General features: G+C 40.0%; 1 protein-coding gene and 1 long non-coding RNA gene across 3 annotated transcripts in view; one reads left to right on the top strand and one right to left on the bottom strand.

The window, feature by feature from the left end:
- Positions 1–9,539, bottom strand: part of TOP2B (DNA topoisomerase II beta) — a 64,203-nt gene extending 54,664 nt beyond the window's left edge. For both annotated transcript variants that reach the window (XM_021298336.2, XM_005499178.3), the window contains exon 1: positions 8,832–9,539. In XM_021298336.2, the coding sequence (XP_021154011.1) occupies positions 8,832–8,900 (69 nt within the window). In that variant the 5' untranslated portion in view covers positions 8,901–9,539. The remainder of the gene's footprint in view (positions 1–8,831) is intronic.
- Positions 9,540–9,577: 38 nt separating this feature from the next.
- Positions 9,578–12,749, top strand: LOC110364674 (uncharacterized). The gene is made up of 2 exons (XR_002423601.2): positions 9,578–10,251; positions 11,538–12,749. It is a non-coding gene; the product is annotated as an uncharacterized LOC110364674 (long non-coding RNA).
- The last annotated feature ends 7,793 nt before the right edge of the window (positions 12,750–20,542 follow it).

The following is a 20,542-nucleotide window of genomic DNA, read 5'->3' on the forward strand; positions in this document are numbered from 1 at the left end:
ACATATGCTTCTGCTTTTTTATTATTAGAGATGCCTGTGCTAACACAGCCACATTCTGGCATTCTGTATGTTCAAAAATATTTTCAAAATTATGCTTTTCTGCCACATTAAAGTAAATATGAATCCTGTGCTCATTAAAAAAGTACCTTGAGTTTAATTGCTCAACTCCTACTATGCAACATCTACTGTTCCTCTAGAGATTTCACAAATTTGAAATGTTTTACAAGTCTCATAAATACAATACACATCCTCATCTTATTCCTGAAGTAAACTCCATGAGAACAAGAGCACAGGTTTGCTGTTCTAGACATTTACAGGAATTCGGAAGGAGGAAAACAAACACAGCAACCAGTCAAAAAAGCCTGAGCACTGTTTCAAAGCTCCCCCTTCCTTAACCTTCATCTTCCCCCAGCAACATTTCTACGGAAGTTATTACAAAAAGCCTTTCAGGATTGCTCATTAAAAACACTGACAACCTTGAAGATCACCAAGACCCTACCTTTTCATTTGCAATTTAAGAATTGCATCTCAACAGGCAGAAGAATTCATCCCTCCATAGAAGGTACCATATAAAAGATTCAAAATAATTTCAAATATATTTTGAGATTGATTTTTAAATTGTTCAGCATTTTCTTAATCTTTTTGTCACCTGACATGTTATGTTTATCACTCAACTGACAAAGAAGAAAGTTTACATGGCATCTTCTGAAAGACTTAACTAGTATCAGGAAGGGCAGGTTAACATGATACAACTTCAGATTTCCTTTCTCTCAAGCATCTGAACCACCTCCCTGCCTCTCCACCAGGAAACCCAGGTAAGGAACTCCCCCCTCAGCTGATTCCAGATGTGCTTATACAGTCTCTTACTTGCGCATGTATGAAAAATCCTCTCCCAGGACTGCCTAATAAAAGAAGAGAGTAACTGCCTCACTTCTTCAATTGCTCTCCTCCAAGCATCTTGCTTCCATTTTACTCCAAGATTGTGACATAATATTTCAGTTTTCACAACAATACTGCAATACAACAGTGGTTCAAAAGACTTTAAGTTAGGATCATTCAATAGTATACAACAAAAAACACTAGCTCAGCCAACACAGAGCTCTGTGTTCACGCATGGTGCCAACAGTCTGAATGACTGCATGCACTAGAACTCTATAACAGCTGCTCTAAGACAGTGCCGTTTTTCCCCAGACACTTTGTCATTCTTTTATCTTTATATCATGGTACACAACTACCAAGGGAATAAACACAAGACTGAAATGTTCATACACTACTACACTACCTTCCTTAAAATTCAAAACATCCCAGAACTACCAGAGATTGGACAGTTGCTTTCCAATATCTCCAGTGAAGCTCATAATACCAATTTCTCACAGGTAAAGATGCTCTGCTTAGGGGATGACGCCAGAATTCTAACTACTCTTATAGAAACATTACATATCAAGTTATCTGGTTGCAAGAGCTTTCCCCTCCCCCCCTACTTTATCTCAGCTTTTTTGATTCATAAGAACACAGGTTTTCCAAGTTATCTTATAGCTCCTGTGATTTTTTTCATTATGAGAAAATATTGTTCCTTGCTCTCTCCTTGAAGATTTCACCATAGAGCAAGAAAACTGGTATGTTAATTTTTGGCACCTCACCAAGGCAGACATTTGTCCAGTTTTTCATACACCTGTTCTTCTCGCAACTGTTCAGCATCTTAAAGAAGGAACAGGAAGCTTCAGTCTAACCAGGCCTACTCATTCACTAGAAAAAGAGTAAAATAAATCAGTACCTCTTAAAAACACACAGCTTCCATGAAAGGAGGACTGCTTAACATCTCAGTTGCAATTCTACCTCACAAATGAAGAAAACACACATAGCAGATTAAACAATTTAACCCTCTTTTAAGCTTTTTTTTTTCCCTTTAAGGTAGCTTTTAAAGTTATATCCAACAAAGGAAAATATAGATATGTTTAGATCTGAACCTTTCAAACATGTTCTAACTCAAGCAGACTTTACACTAACTTTGCTAATGTCCTTTTTTTCTTCCTTTCAGGAAAAAACATCATTGCATAGATGTGTACAGTGTAACAAATACATAGACTTATCATTTTAACAAAATAAATTACAAGTAGTACTTTAATTTACTTTCAGTGGCAAACTGTATTTATATGTAAATTTGAGTTGCATTAAGATGCAGACAGCATTTTAAAATAGCTTTATTAAATGGAACTAGATAGGTGATATCATAGAAAAGGTTTAACAATAAACACTTCAAAACATAAAAGGACTGAGTTCATAAGAGTAAAAGCATTTGCAATCATGCTGAAGTTTTAAAACTAGCAGATCTGATCTTTACTTATCCAGGAGGGGACGTATCTTTACCTGCTTTTCACATCCATCTTTTGCATTCTCATTACTGAACTACTTGAGAAAAATGGCAAGGAAAGAATTTTTAAACAAAAATTGCTATTACTAAGAGCTGGTCTATCACTTTTCTCCTATGTTTACAAAAAACCCAAACTTTTAGTATGTTTAATCTTGACACCTTCATTAGTTGTTGGAACTTAAATTATATTTTAAATTTTAGTATTTATTTTCAAAGTTGTGTAATAACATTTTACATGCCTTGACTTAATTCACTTTAAATTAGAAATATTAGCATTAAAATACACTCTTCCAAAATAGCTGGGTTTCACTACATGTACTTAAGAGGACACCATCAGATCTGCAGGCACGTAATTTTCAAAACAGGATTCTTCAGACAGTTATCCATATTTAGGACTACATATTTTCACTTAATCTGCTTTTGAAAACTTTCAAACCACCTACACAGTGCAGAATATTTTCTTTGTGGGTGACTTGTAAGAATTTCACTATTTTAAATGAGGAAAATTATATTTTCTGTACCACTTTTCATTTCCAGGTTCTTTCTGTATAATCTACAATATATACATAAAACTCACTCCCAAGGATGGAATAACTCATATCCATCAGCTATGAATCACACGTGCTGCTTTTAATTAATTGAAATATAAACATGCATTGAAGACTGCTTTTGCATTGAAGACACTCAAGACAGTTGACACGTGAGGTAAAAATCTACTTCTGAAAAATAAAGTCTACGAAAATAAAATATTGGATTCAAACCTTTTTTTTTTTCCAAAACTTGAACTGCCTAACCTAAACTACTCATATATTTTCTTTTAGTTGGAAAGGTTACTTAATCTATCCAAATAAAGCAATTCCTTATTTAACCATTATTACAGCACAGGTAGCTTAGATATTAAACAGACACAAATCTAGACAGACAGAACTTTAACAGAAGACACGTGCTTGAATGTACACCTTCCTCACTAAACACCTAAAATAATCCCCCATGCATTTTCTCAAATCAATACCTCCCCAAAATATATATTCCTTTCTAGAGTACATTACTATTTAGTTCCCCACTTCTACACATTCAGCATTCTTTCCCCTACACTAGAACAAGTTTTCCTTCCAGCTCAGAATACACAGGGTGAAGATGTATGTTATCTAGCTGCAAGACTGGCTCAGTTACAAAGGGGTAGCCCTGATCTTGATCCATCACCAAGCCTCTACCTGATATCATTTCTATCACTTCTTTGACACTGTATTATTTAGTGCTTTAACAAGAAGACCAGACCAATAAGAAGATGACAAAAGTATTTCAGTGGATGGTGGCATGGAGGAAAGAGGATAAGGTAACAACTTTCTTTTGGCAGGCAAGGTGTAACGTATAACAAATCTCTCTCCAGAACTATTGTGTCTGACTCACCAGATTGAGCCACAAACATTACCGTCTAGGGCTAGAATATTTAAGAGAGTCATCACATCTCTTTGCCACACTGCTTTCTTCAGGGCACCAGAATCAGAAATTCAACAAGAACAGGAGGGAATGCTGCTTCCCCTTGACTGTTGTTATACTAGATACCTCCAACGACTACAAAGTGTTCAATGAGTAAATAGTAACATACTGGGGTACCTACTTCAGGTCTGACCTACCTTCCTTCCACTGTATAACTGTATTAAAACAAACAAACAAAAAAAACCCACAACAACAACCAAAACCACAAACAACCACACAAACAAAAAACACCACAGGAGGGGCAAGAGGGCACATTGGGCACAAAGCCCCCAGTTTTCTTGGTCAACATAACAGCAAAAGACAGATGCTTATAAAAAGCAAGAAAGAAGCACTGAAACAAGACTTGGTAACAACATAAGACTTCCCCACTGCCCCCAAAGACACCACAACATAGCAGAGGAAAGATAAGATCGTAACTAACAGTATATGTAACAACTGTTACCTATATGACAACTGTGTTCTAGGCCTAGCTTCAGTTTGCGAAGAAACAGAAGGCTTGATCCAGATAAAGAAATGGAAAAAACAGAAAGCTAGAACTGAGCTTTGACATGGGTCTAAAAAGGCAGCTAAAGAGTTCTAGAGGATTCAGGACTAGGAACTTCAGCCATCTACTGCTGTTTTTGAAATTAATAAAGTTGCAATAAACAGTAATAAAAAGAATAAAGAAAAGCTATTCACACTTGCTTCACCTCTAGGTCAGCATGCTTATTTTTCAAAAGTGATGATCTGATTAGGATTTGGTCCTACTACTAGTCATATTTGCTTAACTGTTTATACTTCAGACAGGCACAATCCTGCCAGCTTACAAGAATAGACTCAGGACAGACAGTAACATACTAAAATTCTTGGGGACCCTGTCATATCCCCACACTCTTCCTCCCAGCGCAGTACTGCCGAAGAAGGTAACTCCTGTCTTGCTCCTGCTCCCAAACTAAAGTAATGGATGAAGCTCAGTGTATATCCAGCAACAGTGGGCACATCCCTCATGCAGGAGGGACCCTGTTCAGACTTCTGAGGCAAAAAACTTACCTATAAAGTTAAAAAGCACTTAGTGCTTTTTATGGTATATCACTGAAAACTACCAGATATTATTCAAAGGACAGACTTGGTTTAATCCTCTTGAAACAAATTACTAAAAGCCAAGTCAAACTGAAAGTTATCCCCTTATTACACCTAAGAGTATTTATTTTCAAATGAAATTATGAAAGAAACACAAGGTCCCTGTAAGATAAGGGTTAATGGGGTTTTATCTGTTGAGTTTTGTTTCATTTTGTTTTCTTTTGAGTCTGCTGTCCTATCTTCTCTATTATATAAATATTCTTTTTGTTTTGAACAAAATGAAAACATTAAGTTAAAAGCTATTTTCAAGCTAAAGTTTCAAACTGCTGAGAAGTGCTAACAGCTGAATTCAGATTTGAAAGGTTGCTATCTTTTCATTTAGCAATAAACCAATATATTTACTCAAAGCAAGTATGAATAGTATAAACCAAATATATACATTATTTCCATCTATGAATAATATACATTATTTCCATTCTACTCCATAGAAGAAGCACACTGTTTTGTTTTGTTTTTAAAGAAAAGTTACATTAACACTCAACATCTATTCACTTTAAGCTAGCATTTCCTAGAACTGAAACCTATCCCTTTCACAAAGGGCAGGAAAATGGAAGTGGTGTTCAAAGGCTTAAATTATTATCAGGTGCCTCAGCTTTCATTTATAAGGCTTGTGTAGCTCTTAGGGTCAAGGAGAAAGCCTTGAAAACAGACAGAAGTAACTGATGATGTACGGCATGTTTGAAACACTCTTCAATAGATTTGTGTGCATTACTGTTGTATTAGCACCACCACACTTCATAGTGTTACTTGCAAAGACTTCGCTTTCACTATACAAGGAATAATTATATATATTTTTTTAAAATACTATTACTGTACTATTATGACAGTTCATTTTCTGTCATCCCTAGTTAGTCCCTAACTCCTTTTTTCATTCAAAGTAAGTTTTTCTAGGATTAGAAAATGCCATTATGTTTCACCAATGAAAACTCCTCTAGATACAAATTCATGCTTTTGTAACTAACTCTTAATACAACTTAACACTTTTGTGGGTAACCCTTGGAAATCACCCACCTAAAGTAATTAATATCAATCTGTTGGTCAAAAAATCTACCTTCTGCCAGCTACTACAGTGGGGAGCTGCAAGCTGATTAAAAAAAAAAAAAAAAAAAATCAGCAACCACATACAAAAAATGCTCCTCAAAAAAAAAAAATAGTAGAGGTTATCTTGGTTTATTTTCAGTTAAATAACGCTAAATTATTTTCCCAATAAACATTTTCAATTTATATAGTCTCATGTGTTCCCATCACTGGTAATTATGCCTACTTACCAGCTGCTAACCATTGCTAGTTACATCTCTTTAAGTTCTGTTACAGGTAGCTGAAAATACAGATGACTTGCTGTTTGTGTTAAAAGTAGGTATCACCTGGTGCTCATGTTCTCACTATGAAATTCACTTCAAGATATATTCTCTACTGCATGAAGTACCCTTTTTCACAACTGCATGTAATTATTCCCTAGTTAGTTAAACTGATGAACAAGCATGCTTTTTACATCACAACCAAAGCTAAAATTTTACATACGACTCTTTAGTAAGAGTGAGCACCAGGTTACATTGATAGGATTTACTAGTTTGAAGCATAATTTAACATGCCACTAAGTGTTAAATGTTTCCTCATCTTTTAAACTTTACTTACTTCTGTTATCCTTCACTTGTTTAAATCATGGTCTTAAAAATGAACCACTAACAATACAAAATGCATTACTCAGAAAGTAAGCATCCTAATAGTTTCAACACCCTAATAAAAAAAAAAAAAAAAAAAAATCAAGATAGTTACAAAACAACTTACAATCAAATAGCAAACAGTTGCATATATAGCAGATCTATAGCAAGCAGATTAAAACCAATGACTGAAACTTTTACCGTTTCCTAGTTCTGTACCTCTCATCTTCAGTGCCAGCATATGATATTTACTCATGAACCATTGCCTGAACCAACATTTCTTTGGGTCTGGCACACTAAACCAATCACTAGTCACTGCCCCATCCATTCTGGTGCCACAACAATATTGTTCTTTCGTATGATGGTGTTCTACAGCTGACATTGAACAGGTTTGGCTTTATGAATTGGCTCAGAAGTTCTACTTTCAGCATTTAAAATGCATGTGAGAGAAAGAAAAAATATCCTACTGTTTTCTGGGAAAAAAAAAAATACAGTTTTAACTAAAATCTATTTATTTTCCTACAGCTACTCTGAGATTACAATAACACTTTAATTTTTACCGCTTTTATAGAAAAAAAAAAAAAAAGAAGTTTGATTACTTGCAGTTGTAGGAAAGTGTTGACTCACCATACTTTTGCCCCCATTACATTTAAGAATATGTTAAATTAAAATGCTTACTCGGTGAGTTTCACACTTCATTCTGCAGTTTTCTATACAAGCTGTAAACCTTTCAATTGCTTGGTCCAACCTAGCCTGTAAAAAAATCTTATTTCTGAAGAGCTATCCAAAGACTACAGCTGATAAAGATCACATAGCATTGCAGGGAGGAAAGAAGAATAATTTTCACTTAGGTTGTTTCCATATCTAAACTGTCTAACTTCCAGTGGCACACCCAGAAACTTGTTCCTATTTATATACCTTTCCATGCTGCCAGCTTCTTAAAATGAAAAAGAGAATTACCAACATAAAATGCAGTAATTAAAGCCACAGAAATAATCCACCATCAGAACACACAGGATTTGTACACCTCAGCAATGCTATTCACATCCTTTTCCCACAGTTCGAAGATGTAGGAAGACACAACACATTTGCTACCATTCTCTTTAACAAGACTTCTGAAAAGTTCCAAACTCTGTAAAGCATACGCATCTGATTAAAGATGCATCTACCTCACCATCTATCTACCAAGATAGCCTTCTGCTTAAACATTAAAGAAGTTACCCTCTTTTGAACACTACACTGAGCAAGAGAAAGGCAGAGAAGTTAATGATTGGCTGAACCAGACCCCTTCAGGTCATCTTCACTCCTCCTTCCCCAGGTGTTGTCAAAACCAGAAAGCATCCACTATTACTACAGCCAAGGACAGCATCCCTCTGCACTGTGAGCCAAGCCCTCTCAAAGGGCTTCAAAGAGGCTCAAAATGATTCACCAGTTCAAGAGTCAGTTATCACCTGTACCCTCCCAAATCTTATTACTTCTGACCAATCCATGAAGAACCAGGAAAAAAAAACAAAAAAACAAAAAAAACAACCTTCTTGGCCCTGTAGCAGAGTTATTACTTTTGGAAGATAACAAAGGTTAACGCCAAGATACAATAGGAAACACACAGCTCCAGCCCTTCGATATTTCCTAAAGCCTCCCCGTTACCCATCTCTGAAGCTTAAGAACTTCAGGTATTGTCTTCTCAGACAGCTGGGAAAGAAGTTGAGATGAACACATAGTCGCTTTGGCAGCCCGCAAAGACTTAACAACAGCACCAAAAGGCAGTAACTGGGACTTCCAGGGAACGACAGACAGTCCACATTTCACTTTGGAGGACTGTGACTTCAACACAGACCCCCTGACACACCCACTCCCCCCCACGACTGAAGGCTCCTTCCTACCTGTTTACTCACAGACTTTTTCCCTGCAGACCCGAGCACCCTGACGAGCCCCCCACAGCTGTTAGCTGCCCTCCTGCTATCGCCCACCCCAAGCTCAAGGTGTCTTCTCCCTTCCCGGGCACCCCGGCCCCCGACTCTACAACGCTTCCCCCTTCACGCCAGCCGTCAGTTTCTTCCTCGTTTAAAAGCCAGCCCGCGCTCTTTCTATACACACAAAAGGCAGGCAAAAAGAAAAAATAACAATAACAAAAATCAAAACAAAGCCTACAAACAACAAAACACAACCCCACAACTTACCACCCAAGTCAGTCCCCCGCTGCCGCCGCCACCACCGCCGCCGCCGCCGCCTCCTCCAGACTTTGCCATTTTCTGCCCGTTTCTCCTCAGCCGAAGCGAAGGCGCAAGGAGGCAACCGAGAGGCCCGACACCAAGGCTCGCTGTACAGCACAGCGCCCTTCGCTTCGCCCCGGCCCTTCAGGCGCCGCGCGGGCCCGGGAACCCCCGCAGCCCCTCGCCCGCCCTCACACACACACAGACACCCCGACACCGAGAGCTCCCCAGCCCCTTCGGCCCGGCTGCTAGTTCATGCTGGGGAGCGCACACTGAAGCGAAGGAAAATGATCGAGGGCTCCCGCAGCCCCGCGAGGGAAGGCAAGCGGCCGGCGGGGAAGGGCCGAGGAAGGGAAGGGTAGCCGACGGGCCGCGCCGCCCGCACAAAAGCGTCTTTCCGCCGCCCGCGCTCAAACTCGAGGCCGGGAGGCAGCGGGCGGGCGGGCCCAGCCGGGCCTGCGGCTCTCGCTAGTTTAAAGAGACTGCCGGTCCCTTCACCTCACGGCGGCGGCAACAACAGCCGCCGCTATCGCCGCCGTAGCGTTGCCGCCTTCCCCTTCTGCTGCTTCTTCTCCTCCTCCTCACCCTCGAGCCCTCCCCCCCACAGCCACAAAGGCCCGGAAAATAGATTAATAATAAAATCTCCCCCTCGTCCCCTCCCCCACCTTCCCTCCCCGCGCGCGCACCCGCACGCGCGCGCCGGCGCACCCGCGCAGCCCCCGCCCCCCCCGGCTCCCCTCACACACACACACACACACACACACGCACACACGCACACCGCCCGCTGACACCCGGAGCTGGCCCGGCCCTCCTTCCCCTCCTCCTTCCGCTCCGTCCCGGTGCCCGGTGCTGCTCTCCCGCCTCTTCCCCGCGCCCTGAACCGCTACCGGCGGGACCCCGCTCTCAGACAATAAGTGCGCTGCCCCCGTCCGGCACCCGCGCCGCGGCCGCCTCCGAGCGCAGCCGGCCCGGGCCGCCCTCCCCTCCCCCCGCGTCCTGTCCCCGAGCAGACCCGCCAATCACGCGCCGAGGGCGGGTAAGCTGCGAGGGGACACCGGCCAATCGGAGAAGCGTAAGGAGCGCGGCCGCGCCGTACGTCACTGCGGGTGGCAACAGGGAGGCAGCCGTGCCGCCGCGCGGGGGCGCTGCCGCGCGCCGAGGGGGAGGGGCGGTGCGAGGGAAGGCGTAACGGTTGGGGCGGGGCGGCGGTGAGAGGAACAACCGATACGCCCCGGGCCGTCCTGCCCACGCCGCGCCCGTGGGGAAGGACACGACGCGCTTTCCCGCGAGGAACGCGCCTTCGCAGGGACACGCTGTGGGAGGCAAGCGCTGAGGGTCGGCAAGGCACGGCTGCCGCCTTTCTCGGGGCTGTCAGGTGGATGCTGAGGTACGCGGCCGGAGAAGAGGTGACGCTGTAGGTAGGACAGGCCTTTTAGGGGCACGGGGCTCGGCTGCCCCCTTTCCGCCAGCTCCATAACCGCTCCCTGCGCTGCGCCCTGCGGCGGTTTGGACACGATTAAAGTCCCGGTTCTCCAGGCGGGAGTGTTTATAAACCACTGCCCTCTTCTGGGCCGTGGTGCTCGGCCCGAGGACTTCCTGACATCACAGAACTTTATTCCGCTGCCGTTAGGAATGCTTTGGAGTACCACCGTGTTGAGTCTTCTTTTGATCAGTCATACGTTGTCTTATAACAAAGCACTTGTCACATAACAAACCACTCTCTTCTGTACACATTACACAACCCTGTTCTAAAATACTTGCTGTTTTGAAAAAAGAAAAAAAATCCTGTGGCGTAGCTTGGCATCTACATGGTGTGCATATGAAACCTAAAAATTAATGTTATTTTGGGTGTAAGCATGAAAAATACTTACAGTTAAAGATATCTCCAACCAAAAATAGAATATAAATGACTATAAATATTACAGTCACAGATTTTTGACAAGCTTAACAAAAATGTTTCACGACATGCAGCTTCTCAATTAGTAATTTTCATTTTGCTGTGTGAAACGCAAAAGACCTACTTAGTCCAGCCTGTTCCACTCCTTAAGTTATTCCCAGTGTAAAGTCACAAAAGGAGGGATTAGTAGGAGCACTGCATTGGAAGTTGTAGACAAATTGGTATCTGAAGAGAATAATTTCTACTGAATAGTAATAATTTAAAGGTTTTTCCTTTTGCAAAATGCTTTCCCTAACAACTGAAGAGATTGGAAACGGAGCAGCAGCTTTTGAGGAGTCAGTTGTAACGGTCAATTATCCCTCAAGGGAAGGATCAGGAGAATTTCTAATAAATATTGCTTATTTAGCATAATTTTACTCTGCCAGTTTCTAAGGAACCTATTAAACTAATATCTAAGTGCTGCACAGGGATTATGGAAAATAATGGCATTTGCCTAGAAGGGACAGTAAGTTATCTGTTCCAGCCCAGTTTTATTGCAGCTACCATGTACCTTGGAGCTGTAGGCTGTTTTTTCTTCTACTTTGGCAAGATAAGAAAGAGTGTTTCTTGCAGAGCAAGAAGAGGGTAACACTTGCAGGGCTCTGCCTAGTGCTTCAGAGTTTTTGGCTTGCTGATTAGAATGTTTTTGGTTGTTTCAGGTTTTTTGGGTTTTGTTGTTGTTGTTTTGTTTGGGGTTTTTTTTGTCTGTTTGTTTGGTTTAGTTGTTTGTTTTTCAGCTTCCAATTTTGTATGAAGGACCTGGAAAATTAATCGTGTATAGTGAACCAGGGCTGCTACAATGAATATCAAGAGAACCTGAGAAAACAGCATGAGTGCATCTGTTCAAAGCTTTTTGCGTTGGTAAAGGACCATTAATGAGTACAGCAGAAGGAGAACAAGTCACAAACACTCCTGTACTACATTCTTGATAGCTCCAGCTGTTTAGTAAACAGGCTGTTCTTAGTGTGGGAAGTATGCCTTTGCACTCATTTATCCTCAGCCAAGTAGGAGATAGCGATCTAGCTTGAAGACGGCCAATTCTCCACACATTAGAGAAAGACAGAGGGAGTTTCTTCTTGGCAGTTGCTGATCTTTGCATGTGCATGGTCAGACATGTTCAGCCTTTGTGTCATGCTGCAGTAAATATAGGAGGAAAGGCTGACATTCCTCTAAGTGTTTTCTTTAGTCTTCTTTGAAATTACTTAGTCCAAGTTGCTTTTAATTTAATTCTCATCATATACGGTACTACCTGCATGGCGTGTTATTGGCTTACTGTTTATATTGGTTTTATCCTTAATATGTGTATGTTGAATGGTTGCATTCTTTGCCGTGTAGGATTGTGTGACAAAGTTCTTATGAGACTACAGGCAGCTGCCTCCATGGAGGTCGGAGGTGAAGAAGTGAAACAAGACTGCTAATTATGTTTAAAGTGACTCCTTCTAAAACAAACATGGAATTAAATTTAAGCACGAATCAAATTCAAGCAGCATAACATTTTGACACGAGTGGATTTCTCTGCTGGATGCCACCTGCTCCAATCATGTACTATCAGTTTATGTCAAATACTTTACACTTACTGTGTGACATTTTAAATTAATAATCCCCTTGAGATTATATACACAAAATTCGTATTTCAATTCATTGGAGAATTGCTTGTTCTCATAGTTGGAGACCATAATATAAATACAAGTATCCTATGGATTTTCAAAACAACTGTCTACTTGAACTGGCTTCACTACTGGTTTCAATATTTCATTGGTTTTACTAAGCAAAATATTGTAACATTACTTTGTGTTTAATTATTTTAGCAATAAAACAGCTGTATGTATGATCTTTAAATATTTCTATACTTAGTATGTACAAACTTCTCATCTGTTGTAAGTTATTTGCTGGTTCTAGTTTACTTGCTGTTTAATAAATCCTTCTCTTTCTTTGTGGCTTTCCTGGAATCAGACTTAAAAGTGCATAAAACTTGCCTTGTGAAACTATGTACATTTATCTACTCAGAACATATTCAGATACACTCACCTAAATGAGTGATCACAGCTCTCAGTTTTCTGTAAACTACACAGAAAAAAGTGCAATTTCCAATTTTGACCTAAAATATTTAAGAAACTGAGGTGATACCCATTACACTATACATTCCACATTGCATATAGTTGTAATAAAGTATAAACAAACTAAGTATTTTAATAAAGAAATATTTACATTTGTAAGACAGTAATTTTCACATTCTACCACACCTTAAAATTTCACTATAATTCATTAACGTAATTGTGAGATAACTGATCAAATTATTGAGTTGAATTATGGTAGTACAACATGACAGATATCGGCATACCTGTACTTCCATGATTCTGAATTAATTTCAGGCCATGGTTCCAAGGCAATCAAGAAAAGTCTACCCATTGCTGTATCATCTAATGATATCAATTTAGCTGGGTCATGCATATCTACATCACTGTATTTCAAACAACATTGCTGAACCAGCAAGCACACAGGGTAGCAGTTTTCTGAGGGTGCACACTGTCACTGCACGGCCTGACATTCTCATCTGAACTGCGTCCAGGACTTATGCATCTGCCTGATGTGACCTGTGCATGTTCATCAGTAGCTGTTCCTGAACTCAGACTGTTCCACAAATGGTCTCCTGAAAAACACCAGGTCATTGTCAAGTTGCCATTTCCACCTTGATCCTCCAAGAATAACGTGCCACTTTGTGACAGTTTGGCATAGGGGTTGGACTGGTTAAAGTCTGTTTACCCTCCAATTACTCCCCTGTAAATAGCCTGTTAACTGCTGTGCCACTGCCAAGGTGTGGAGGACTTTCCAGCAGGGCAGGCTGTGTGTGCTGCTGATGGGGTGTTGCTGGGGGACAAGACTAGCAGAAGTCCCACGGTTATCAGTGGGGACCCCAGGGTGCTGCACCTGGACTGCCCACTGCTCTCGGCTGGAACCACTGTACTGACAAGCTTTACTGCATAGGATCATTTTACCACCAATTTTGGCTGGAATCGATGACAACTAGGTCAAGATGTGCATTTTCATTTCCTTTCTCAAAATTGAGTTGTGTGGTTCTTGTGGTAATCCAAGAAGAGGAAAATCTCAGAAAAGACCTGAGAGAAGCAGATGGTGCAGCCTCCACTTAGAGCCACTGAGGTAGAGCATGTCATTATGATGTGGCCAGTGCATCCACATAGTTTATGCTGAGGTCAAAGGGAAAAAGAGAAGGAGGCCAGAAGTTTTCTAATACTTGGATAACTGAAGATCTGAGGCAAAGATAACAAAAAGAGTTGAGTGAATGTCCTGCAAACATCCAGCTGAAAGAGGGCTAGTGTTAGGCACATGTGAGGACGTCAATGGACTATAATATACCTGAGCACAGAAAGCAGGGAAGACAAAAAGAAGGAATGACCAAAACCAAAAAACTGGGCTAACTATGAAGGATGCAGTCAGGTACAGAACAGCAGAACCACAGAAAGCCAGACAGTTTGAAGTTACCTACCCAACACATTACTGAACAACTTCTTTGAGCAAATTCGTACTGGCAGCTTGAGTTTATACTGGCTCAGTGCTTTGAATCACTAGACCATGATGTTTTTGATTTGGTACTAGACGCCCTAGAATTTAAATTACTGTTTTATAGCCCAAAGCACAGGGAATGTGCTTACTGTGTGCTTCTGACCATTACAAAGCAGTTTAGAAAAGGAAGATTATACAATAATATTGTATTTGTGAATATTATTTTTAGCTGACTTAAGTTGTTTATCTTTCCAGCAACCTGTTTACTAAAAATCCCATTTGCTCAACGCATTGTTTCAGATTACTTATGTCAGCAGACAATTCTTAGGCTTTTAGAATAATTTTTGTAGAAGTCTTTGAGAAAGTGATTACAAAAATGAGATGCGTACTTGATTTTTTTTTAAGAGAATTGTACTGCTGAACAGATAAAATGTACACAAGACTCAGCTACCTACTTAGTCTTAAATGTAAGCACTATCTGAACTTACAGTTCACAATTTCTCAGGTGGCCTGACTTGTAACAGAGCTCAGCAGCAGCAGTTCAATTTATTTCAGTACGAGTTGTGCAATTCAACAGCTGGGGAGATTAGACAAGCAGTGTTTAAAAGTGATCACTGCTAGCTGCTTCTTTGTTAGGGAATAGCCTCCCTCAGCTTATTGAATTATTTGATATACTGCCTCTTACGGGACTTGTTTAGAAACTGCTTATAGGAAACTTGCTTAGCATAAGTAACTAAGTTTTCTCAGGCCGCAAGCTGTGAACTTTTGAACTTTCTTCCTAGAAAGGTCCCAGTGTCTGTTGAAGCAAGAAGATACAGGACCTTTTGATTGTCAACAGGAGCTGCATCCCTAGGGATAAGTAAAATAATGGAATGGTGCATCCAAAAGACAACAAGAAACAGAAGAATGTTTTTGTTATTGCTGAGGACTTATTTTTCTCCCCAGTTGCAGCTGCAAAATAGCAGCTGATGGACAGGACCTAGAACTGACATCCAGTTTGGTCAGTAAAAGCTGAACAACTACCCATGGAGATAACAAACAGTCTGCCTGACAAAACTGAAGAGATCCAATGAAGAACGGGAAGACCCTACACTCAAATTTTACAATTGGCCCGAACTGATGTACGAGGGGTGGGAAGCTTAGATCATAAGGGTATAATTGCCCAGGGTTTTCTTTGCTCAATGTCCCTCTTCCAGATGCACCCAGCTTGAGCTGCTCTCTGTGAGGTGCTTTACAAATATTTATTTAAGAAGAATTTCTAGAATCCATGCCCAAGTCTCTGCTTCAGGAAACCTAAGGAGCAGAAACTTCCTTAACATTCATGCACATTTCTATTTTCATTAGATATTAATATTACGCAAAGATGATAAGACATGCATTAAAAATATCTTTTGTTACCCCTTTAGATCCTTTAACACTTTGCTGTTTCTGGGTCTTGAATGTTTCCAAGATATCATGGAGCTGTCCTCTCACTTGTTGGAATAGTGGTGCTTCTGCTTAGCAGTTTATTCTTGCCATATTTCTTAGGAGAATGGGTAAATAAAGTACCAAATGCAACAAAGGAAACCTGTTTTTATGCTTAGGTCATGGTCTTCTGTTCTATTTTTACCCAACTAACAACGCTTATCTTCTCTTTCCACCACTTAGTTTATATTGCTCCCATTTACCTGTGTCGATTCTTCATGCTCCTTAATGCCATCCTGTTTTTCTTGAAGAAAAGCAAGATTACCTCAGTCTTTAGTTGAAGAAAAATCATCCAGATCAGTGGTTCTTACGTACATGTTGCTCACTAGGAGTGTAGACACTGATGGTAGAGGTAGCAGAAGTTGCAGTGGCAACAGCTTTCAGTATTGGCCAGGACAATGTGTTTGATTACTCAGGAGTTATTTAGGCAGTGCTTTGCTACAGAACACATGTATTAGAATTTGGGAATCTCAGTCTAGGTCATCTTCAGCCCAATCTGGCTTCCAAGAGCGTGTCTCCTTTTCTGGCACCTCAGAAAGCCGAATCCCAATCACAGCATTTCTTTCTTAGATTTGGGATTCCTGGCTGTCACCTGTAAGGCAGGAAAACAACCTTTTTAATTATTTTGAATATATGCACTTTAATACTTAGTGAATTCACTTAAATGTTCCAGAAAAAGTTTTTCTTCTATGTGACCTGTTAAAAGTAACTTGGTTTGGTGTGTGTATATATATATATATATATATATATATATATATATATACCTGTGTTTTTTTAACCCCCAAAATGAGAAAGCAGTAGCCGTCATTATTTTATACATTTCTTTTTGAATTCTACTACGCATTTGACTTATAGTACAGTAAATTTTTCTTCACCTATGCATTTCTTTTAGAATATTCCTACATTCCTTGCAAACTATGAAGCAAAGAATCTAAAGAAAAGACACTGTATGTTCTATAGTACTGCTTACTGACAGACCTAAGCATGAAAAAGTCAGCATATCTATTTTAGTAACAAATCCATTAATTGTTGTACAACAATCACACCCTACATTCTTTTAAAACTAATTTTGCAAAGAACAACTTAGTGAAACATTGTACTCTTATGTAACAGCTAAAAAGAACACATTTTCTTGTCTCACAGTAAGCTCATGCCGAAGTTGTTACTGTTCTACTATAGAATTGTTGTAACAACTCACCTTCTTTTTTTAGTTAGTTGGTTTTTACTGAGGTTTTTTTATTCCACATGTGCTCTTCTGCTGGAAGCTTTTATACCGGAAAGCCTTTGAAGAGTGGGAGTAGCTCTTTCAATTTATCTGGAAGTAGTGCGGTTTCTTTTACCTCGGCTGTCACTACTGCTCGCATTCTCTTATTTCCCAGTAGTGGATGTTATGAATTTGTCAGGTTTTCATGAAAAGGCAATAGTTACCCAGAAATTTGCAACACAGTATCAGTCTCAGTCCCATTGAACATTTTACTTCCTCTTAGAAAATGCATCATAGTATCTTTTCTAGTATTTTTGGAAACTTCATTTGACACTAAGTATCAGAATCCCATTTATCTTGTTAATGAGTTCTAAAAGTAGTGAAGTCAGGTCTTTACCCGAAGACACAGGTATTTTTACGGGTTCTTCTATGTTCCTGTACCTTTTGAGGCATATCATACACTCTAAGTAACATGACATTATTCTGCTGAGTTCATTTATCTCTTGTGACTCATGATAAGGAAGCATGCAAGCTCCTTTTTTACTTTACGTCTTACCCTTAATTTATTGAAGGCATCTCTTAGTTCAAAGCCATGCACGTGCATTCCTCAGGTTTTCTAACCTTATTTTCTAGAATTTATCTTAAAAGATTCCAGACTCAGATCTGTGGGGCATGAGCAATGATGATGAAAGAGCATGCTAGCATAAAGACTGAAAATACAATTAAATTATTAAAGTCACAAAATAGCTAACTTTTCAGGGATCAATTACATATGTATTGTTTGTCGTGTCATTTAATTCTCAGAACACAATTTAAATTTTTCCTCACCTTTCCAATTGGAACAACAGCAACCAACCACCCTTTCTTTTCCAGCAGTTATCGTTAAAGTACAGCAAAGCCTGCCATCCTGCCCTTGATCTATGCTACTCCCATGCTGTTCATGACGGGATATCCCATGAACAGTAAGGCTGGTGTTCCTCCAGGGTTGTTGCCCACGCCAGGAACACAGCTTGCTAAGCAAGTTCTGCAACAGTAGCATGAAGATGCAAATAATATAATAGATTAAACTGCTTTTTAAATTCCCTTTAGACGAATTAGGATGTCAATGGGGTGGATGCTGTGCTTTTTTGCATTTTCACTTCCACAGGTCTTTGCAGATTATAAAAAGCAATAGTTAATCCTGCAAAAAGACATAAAATTAAAAAAAAATTTTAAAAAATTGTTCTCACTTCAGTGTTTGGGTCATCTTTTGGAGTTAAATTGGAAGTTTAGCAGCATTCATACCTTTACAACATATAACTGTAGCGTAGCATGCAAACATAATGAATGTATAAAGCTTTATGCAGTTCTTTGGGTTTCCAGTGCAATTTCTACAGAGGTTCTTCTGTAATGTTTCTACGAGGTGTGAGGAACAATTTTCCCAAGAAGTAGAATGTGCTGATTTAATTCAGTCAAGGGCATCATTGCCCTTTTGAACCATATGCATAAACATACTAAAACATCAGTTTCTAATGCTGGTCCTAACGGCCTTTTCTTGGAATGACTGCTGCTTCACTTCCCCCCGCTTTGTCCCTTCACCTCTCAGGCTACTGGGTGACAGTGAGTCGCAAAAAGATGTGAGGAACAGCCTGTGTTACCAGCAGTGGGCTCTGGCCAGTAGAGCTGCTGGGAACCACAATGATGCTGGGAACAGAGGAGATACCAGAGTGAGGGATGATTACTGAGGGGCACGATACTGGAATGATAACAGGTTGTGGATTCAGTTGTCCTGTGAACATACCACGGGTGTGAGGGTGAGAAAAAAGCAGGTAGGAATTGAAAATGGTACAAGGAGGTAGACAAAATCTCCCAACAACGAAGGCTGTGGCAGATTCAGAGGATCACATCCAAGCAACTCACTCAGCAGACTATCCTACTGTCATCCTCATGGCTTGCCTCCTCCCACCACTCACTGGAGAAGGAACAGCAACCACCATGGATGCAGGGTGGCTGTACGGGGCTGGAGTACAACAGGAAGCAAGGCAGAACCCAGGGGTGGTGTGGAAACCTCCAGACCTTACTTATGATTTACTTGTTGCCTTGATCTCCACTGCCGAGACTGCTTAGAAGGATGAAAACCACTAGTTTTCAAAGAAGGGGAATTTGGAAGGGCTTTAAACAGTGAAGGCGAGAGGGAGGGTTACCCTAGGAGGAAGCTGATACCACATGCTAATGAAATGAACAACTGCATTTGTAGAAAGGCTGCCAGGGAAGGGTTTGGCTAAATCTAAAACCTTCCAAAAGATGGCCAAAGCATCTCATTATGCTACACTGTAGAATACATCCATCTTAGTACTAATACAACTAATCCCAGGTTGCAGTGCTGTTTTTCTCATTCTAATACATATTAAATACAAAATCCACTGATGAGTACAGCCAGTGGTCACCCCTGCTTGGCTCACAAGCAACACTTACATGACTGGAGTGCCTTTTACATACAACTTTGTCTACAAAATATACCCAGGTTACAGATTTTGTGTTCAGTTCTTGGACTAGGTTCTAGTTGATTTCCGCTGAATTTGTTATCATGTGCCAGTAAGTCTCCTATTCTTTAAAAACAAATTATATTATTTCCTTTTATCTTTTTCCATACTCCCAATCTTTCAACCACTCTTTCACTAACACACATGTTGTCTCCATGCTCTGTTCGTGAATGGACTTTGTATTTTCCACTCAATATTTGCAAAGGGCCAAATTTCCTCACATTGACTGGTAATCAGTCCTGTATGTGAAATAAATGCAACAAAAAGTTTAAAAAAGGTAAATGTACTCTGGCAAGTGCTTGTTTCTTTTCAATGTCTGTTTCCTACAATGGATTTTGTTTCTGTGGGCCAGAAATGAACGTAAATCTCCTTGTGTCTTCAGAAGTTTATTTATATATTGGGACTGGATGAATGCCCATTTCTTCATATCTTTCTGTCATTCATTAAATCTTTTTCAGCAATACGCTAGTGTACAAATATGAATTACTGGCAAGCTTTAAAAATATGAAACAAAACTATAAAATAAAGCTGCAGAACATAGCTAGTCATCACACATAGTCAATAAAAATTGCAATGTCCCTAGCACTGAATGTGAACCCTGGGTTCTCAACCTTGTTAAAAAAAATCAAATGGATTTATTAAAAAAAAAAAAAATAATTATCAAAGACTGATTCCGAAGTAGAGAAATAACTGATACCATGGACAATATTGTCAGGGGCTGAGACAACTTCTTATAAAGGCAGTTCATACCTAGTTCTGACACTTAAGGCACTGGTTGCCTTTGCAAGGTTACATGGTCATAATACTTCCTCTAAAAAAAGGTTTATTAAAAAATGAAACAATTAGCTTAGTTTATTAAATAAACCCCCAAATGATGCAAATTTTACATGACTTTATCAGCATTAACACTACCTTAATTTTTCTGACCTCAAGTGTAAAAATCAAACCACAGCCTCTAACACTTCCTGTTTATGTTGTTACCTCCATTGTGGAGGTTTTGTTTTTTTAATTCCAATCTGTTATTTTAATC

Source organism: Columba livia, chromosome 2, assembly GCF_036013475.1.
Source record: "Columba livia isolate bColLiv1 breed racing homer chromosome 2, bColLiv1.pat.W.v2, whole genome shotgun sequence".
NCBI lineage: Eukaryota > Metazoa > Chordata > Aves > Columbiformes > Columbidae > Columba > Columba livia.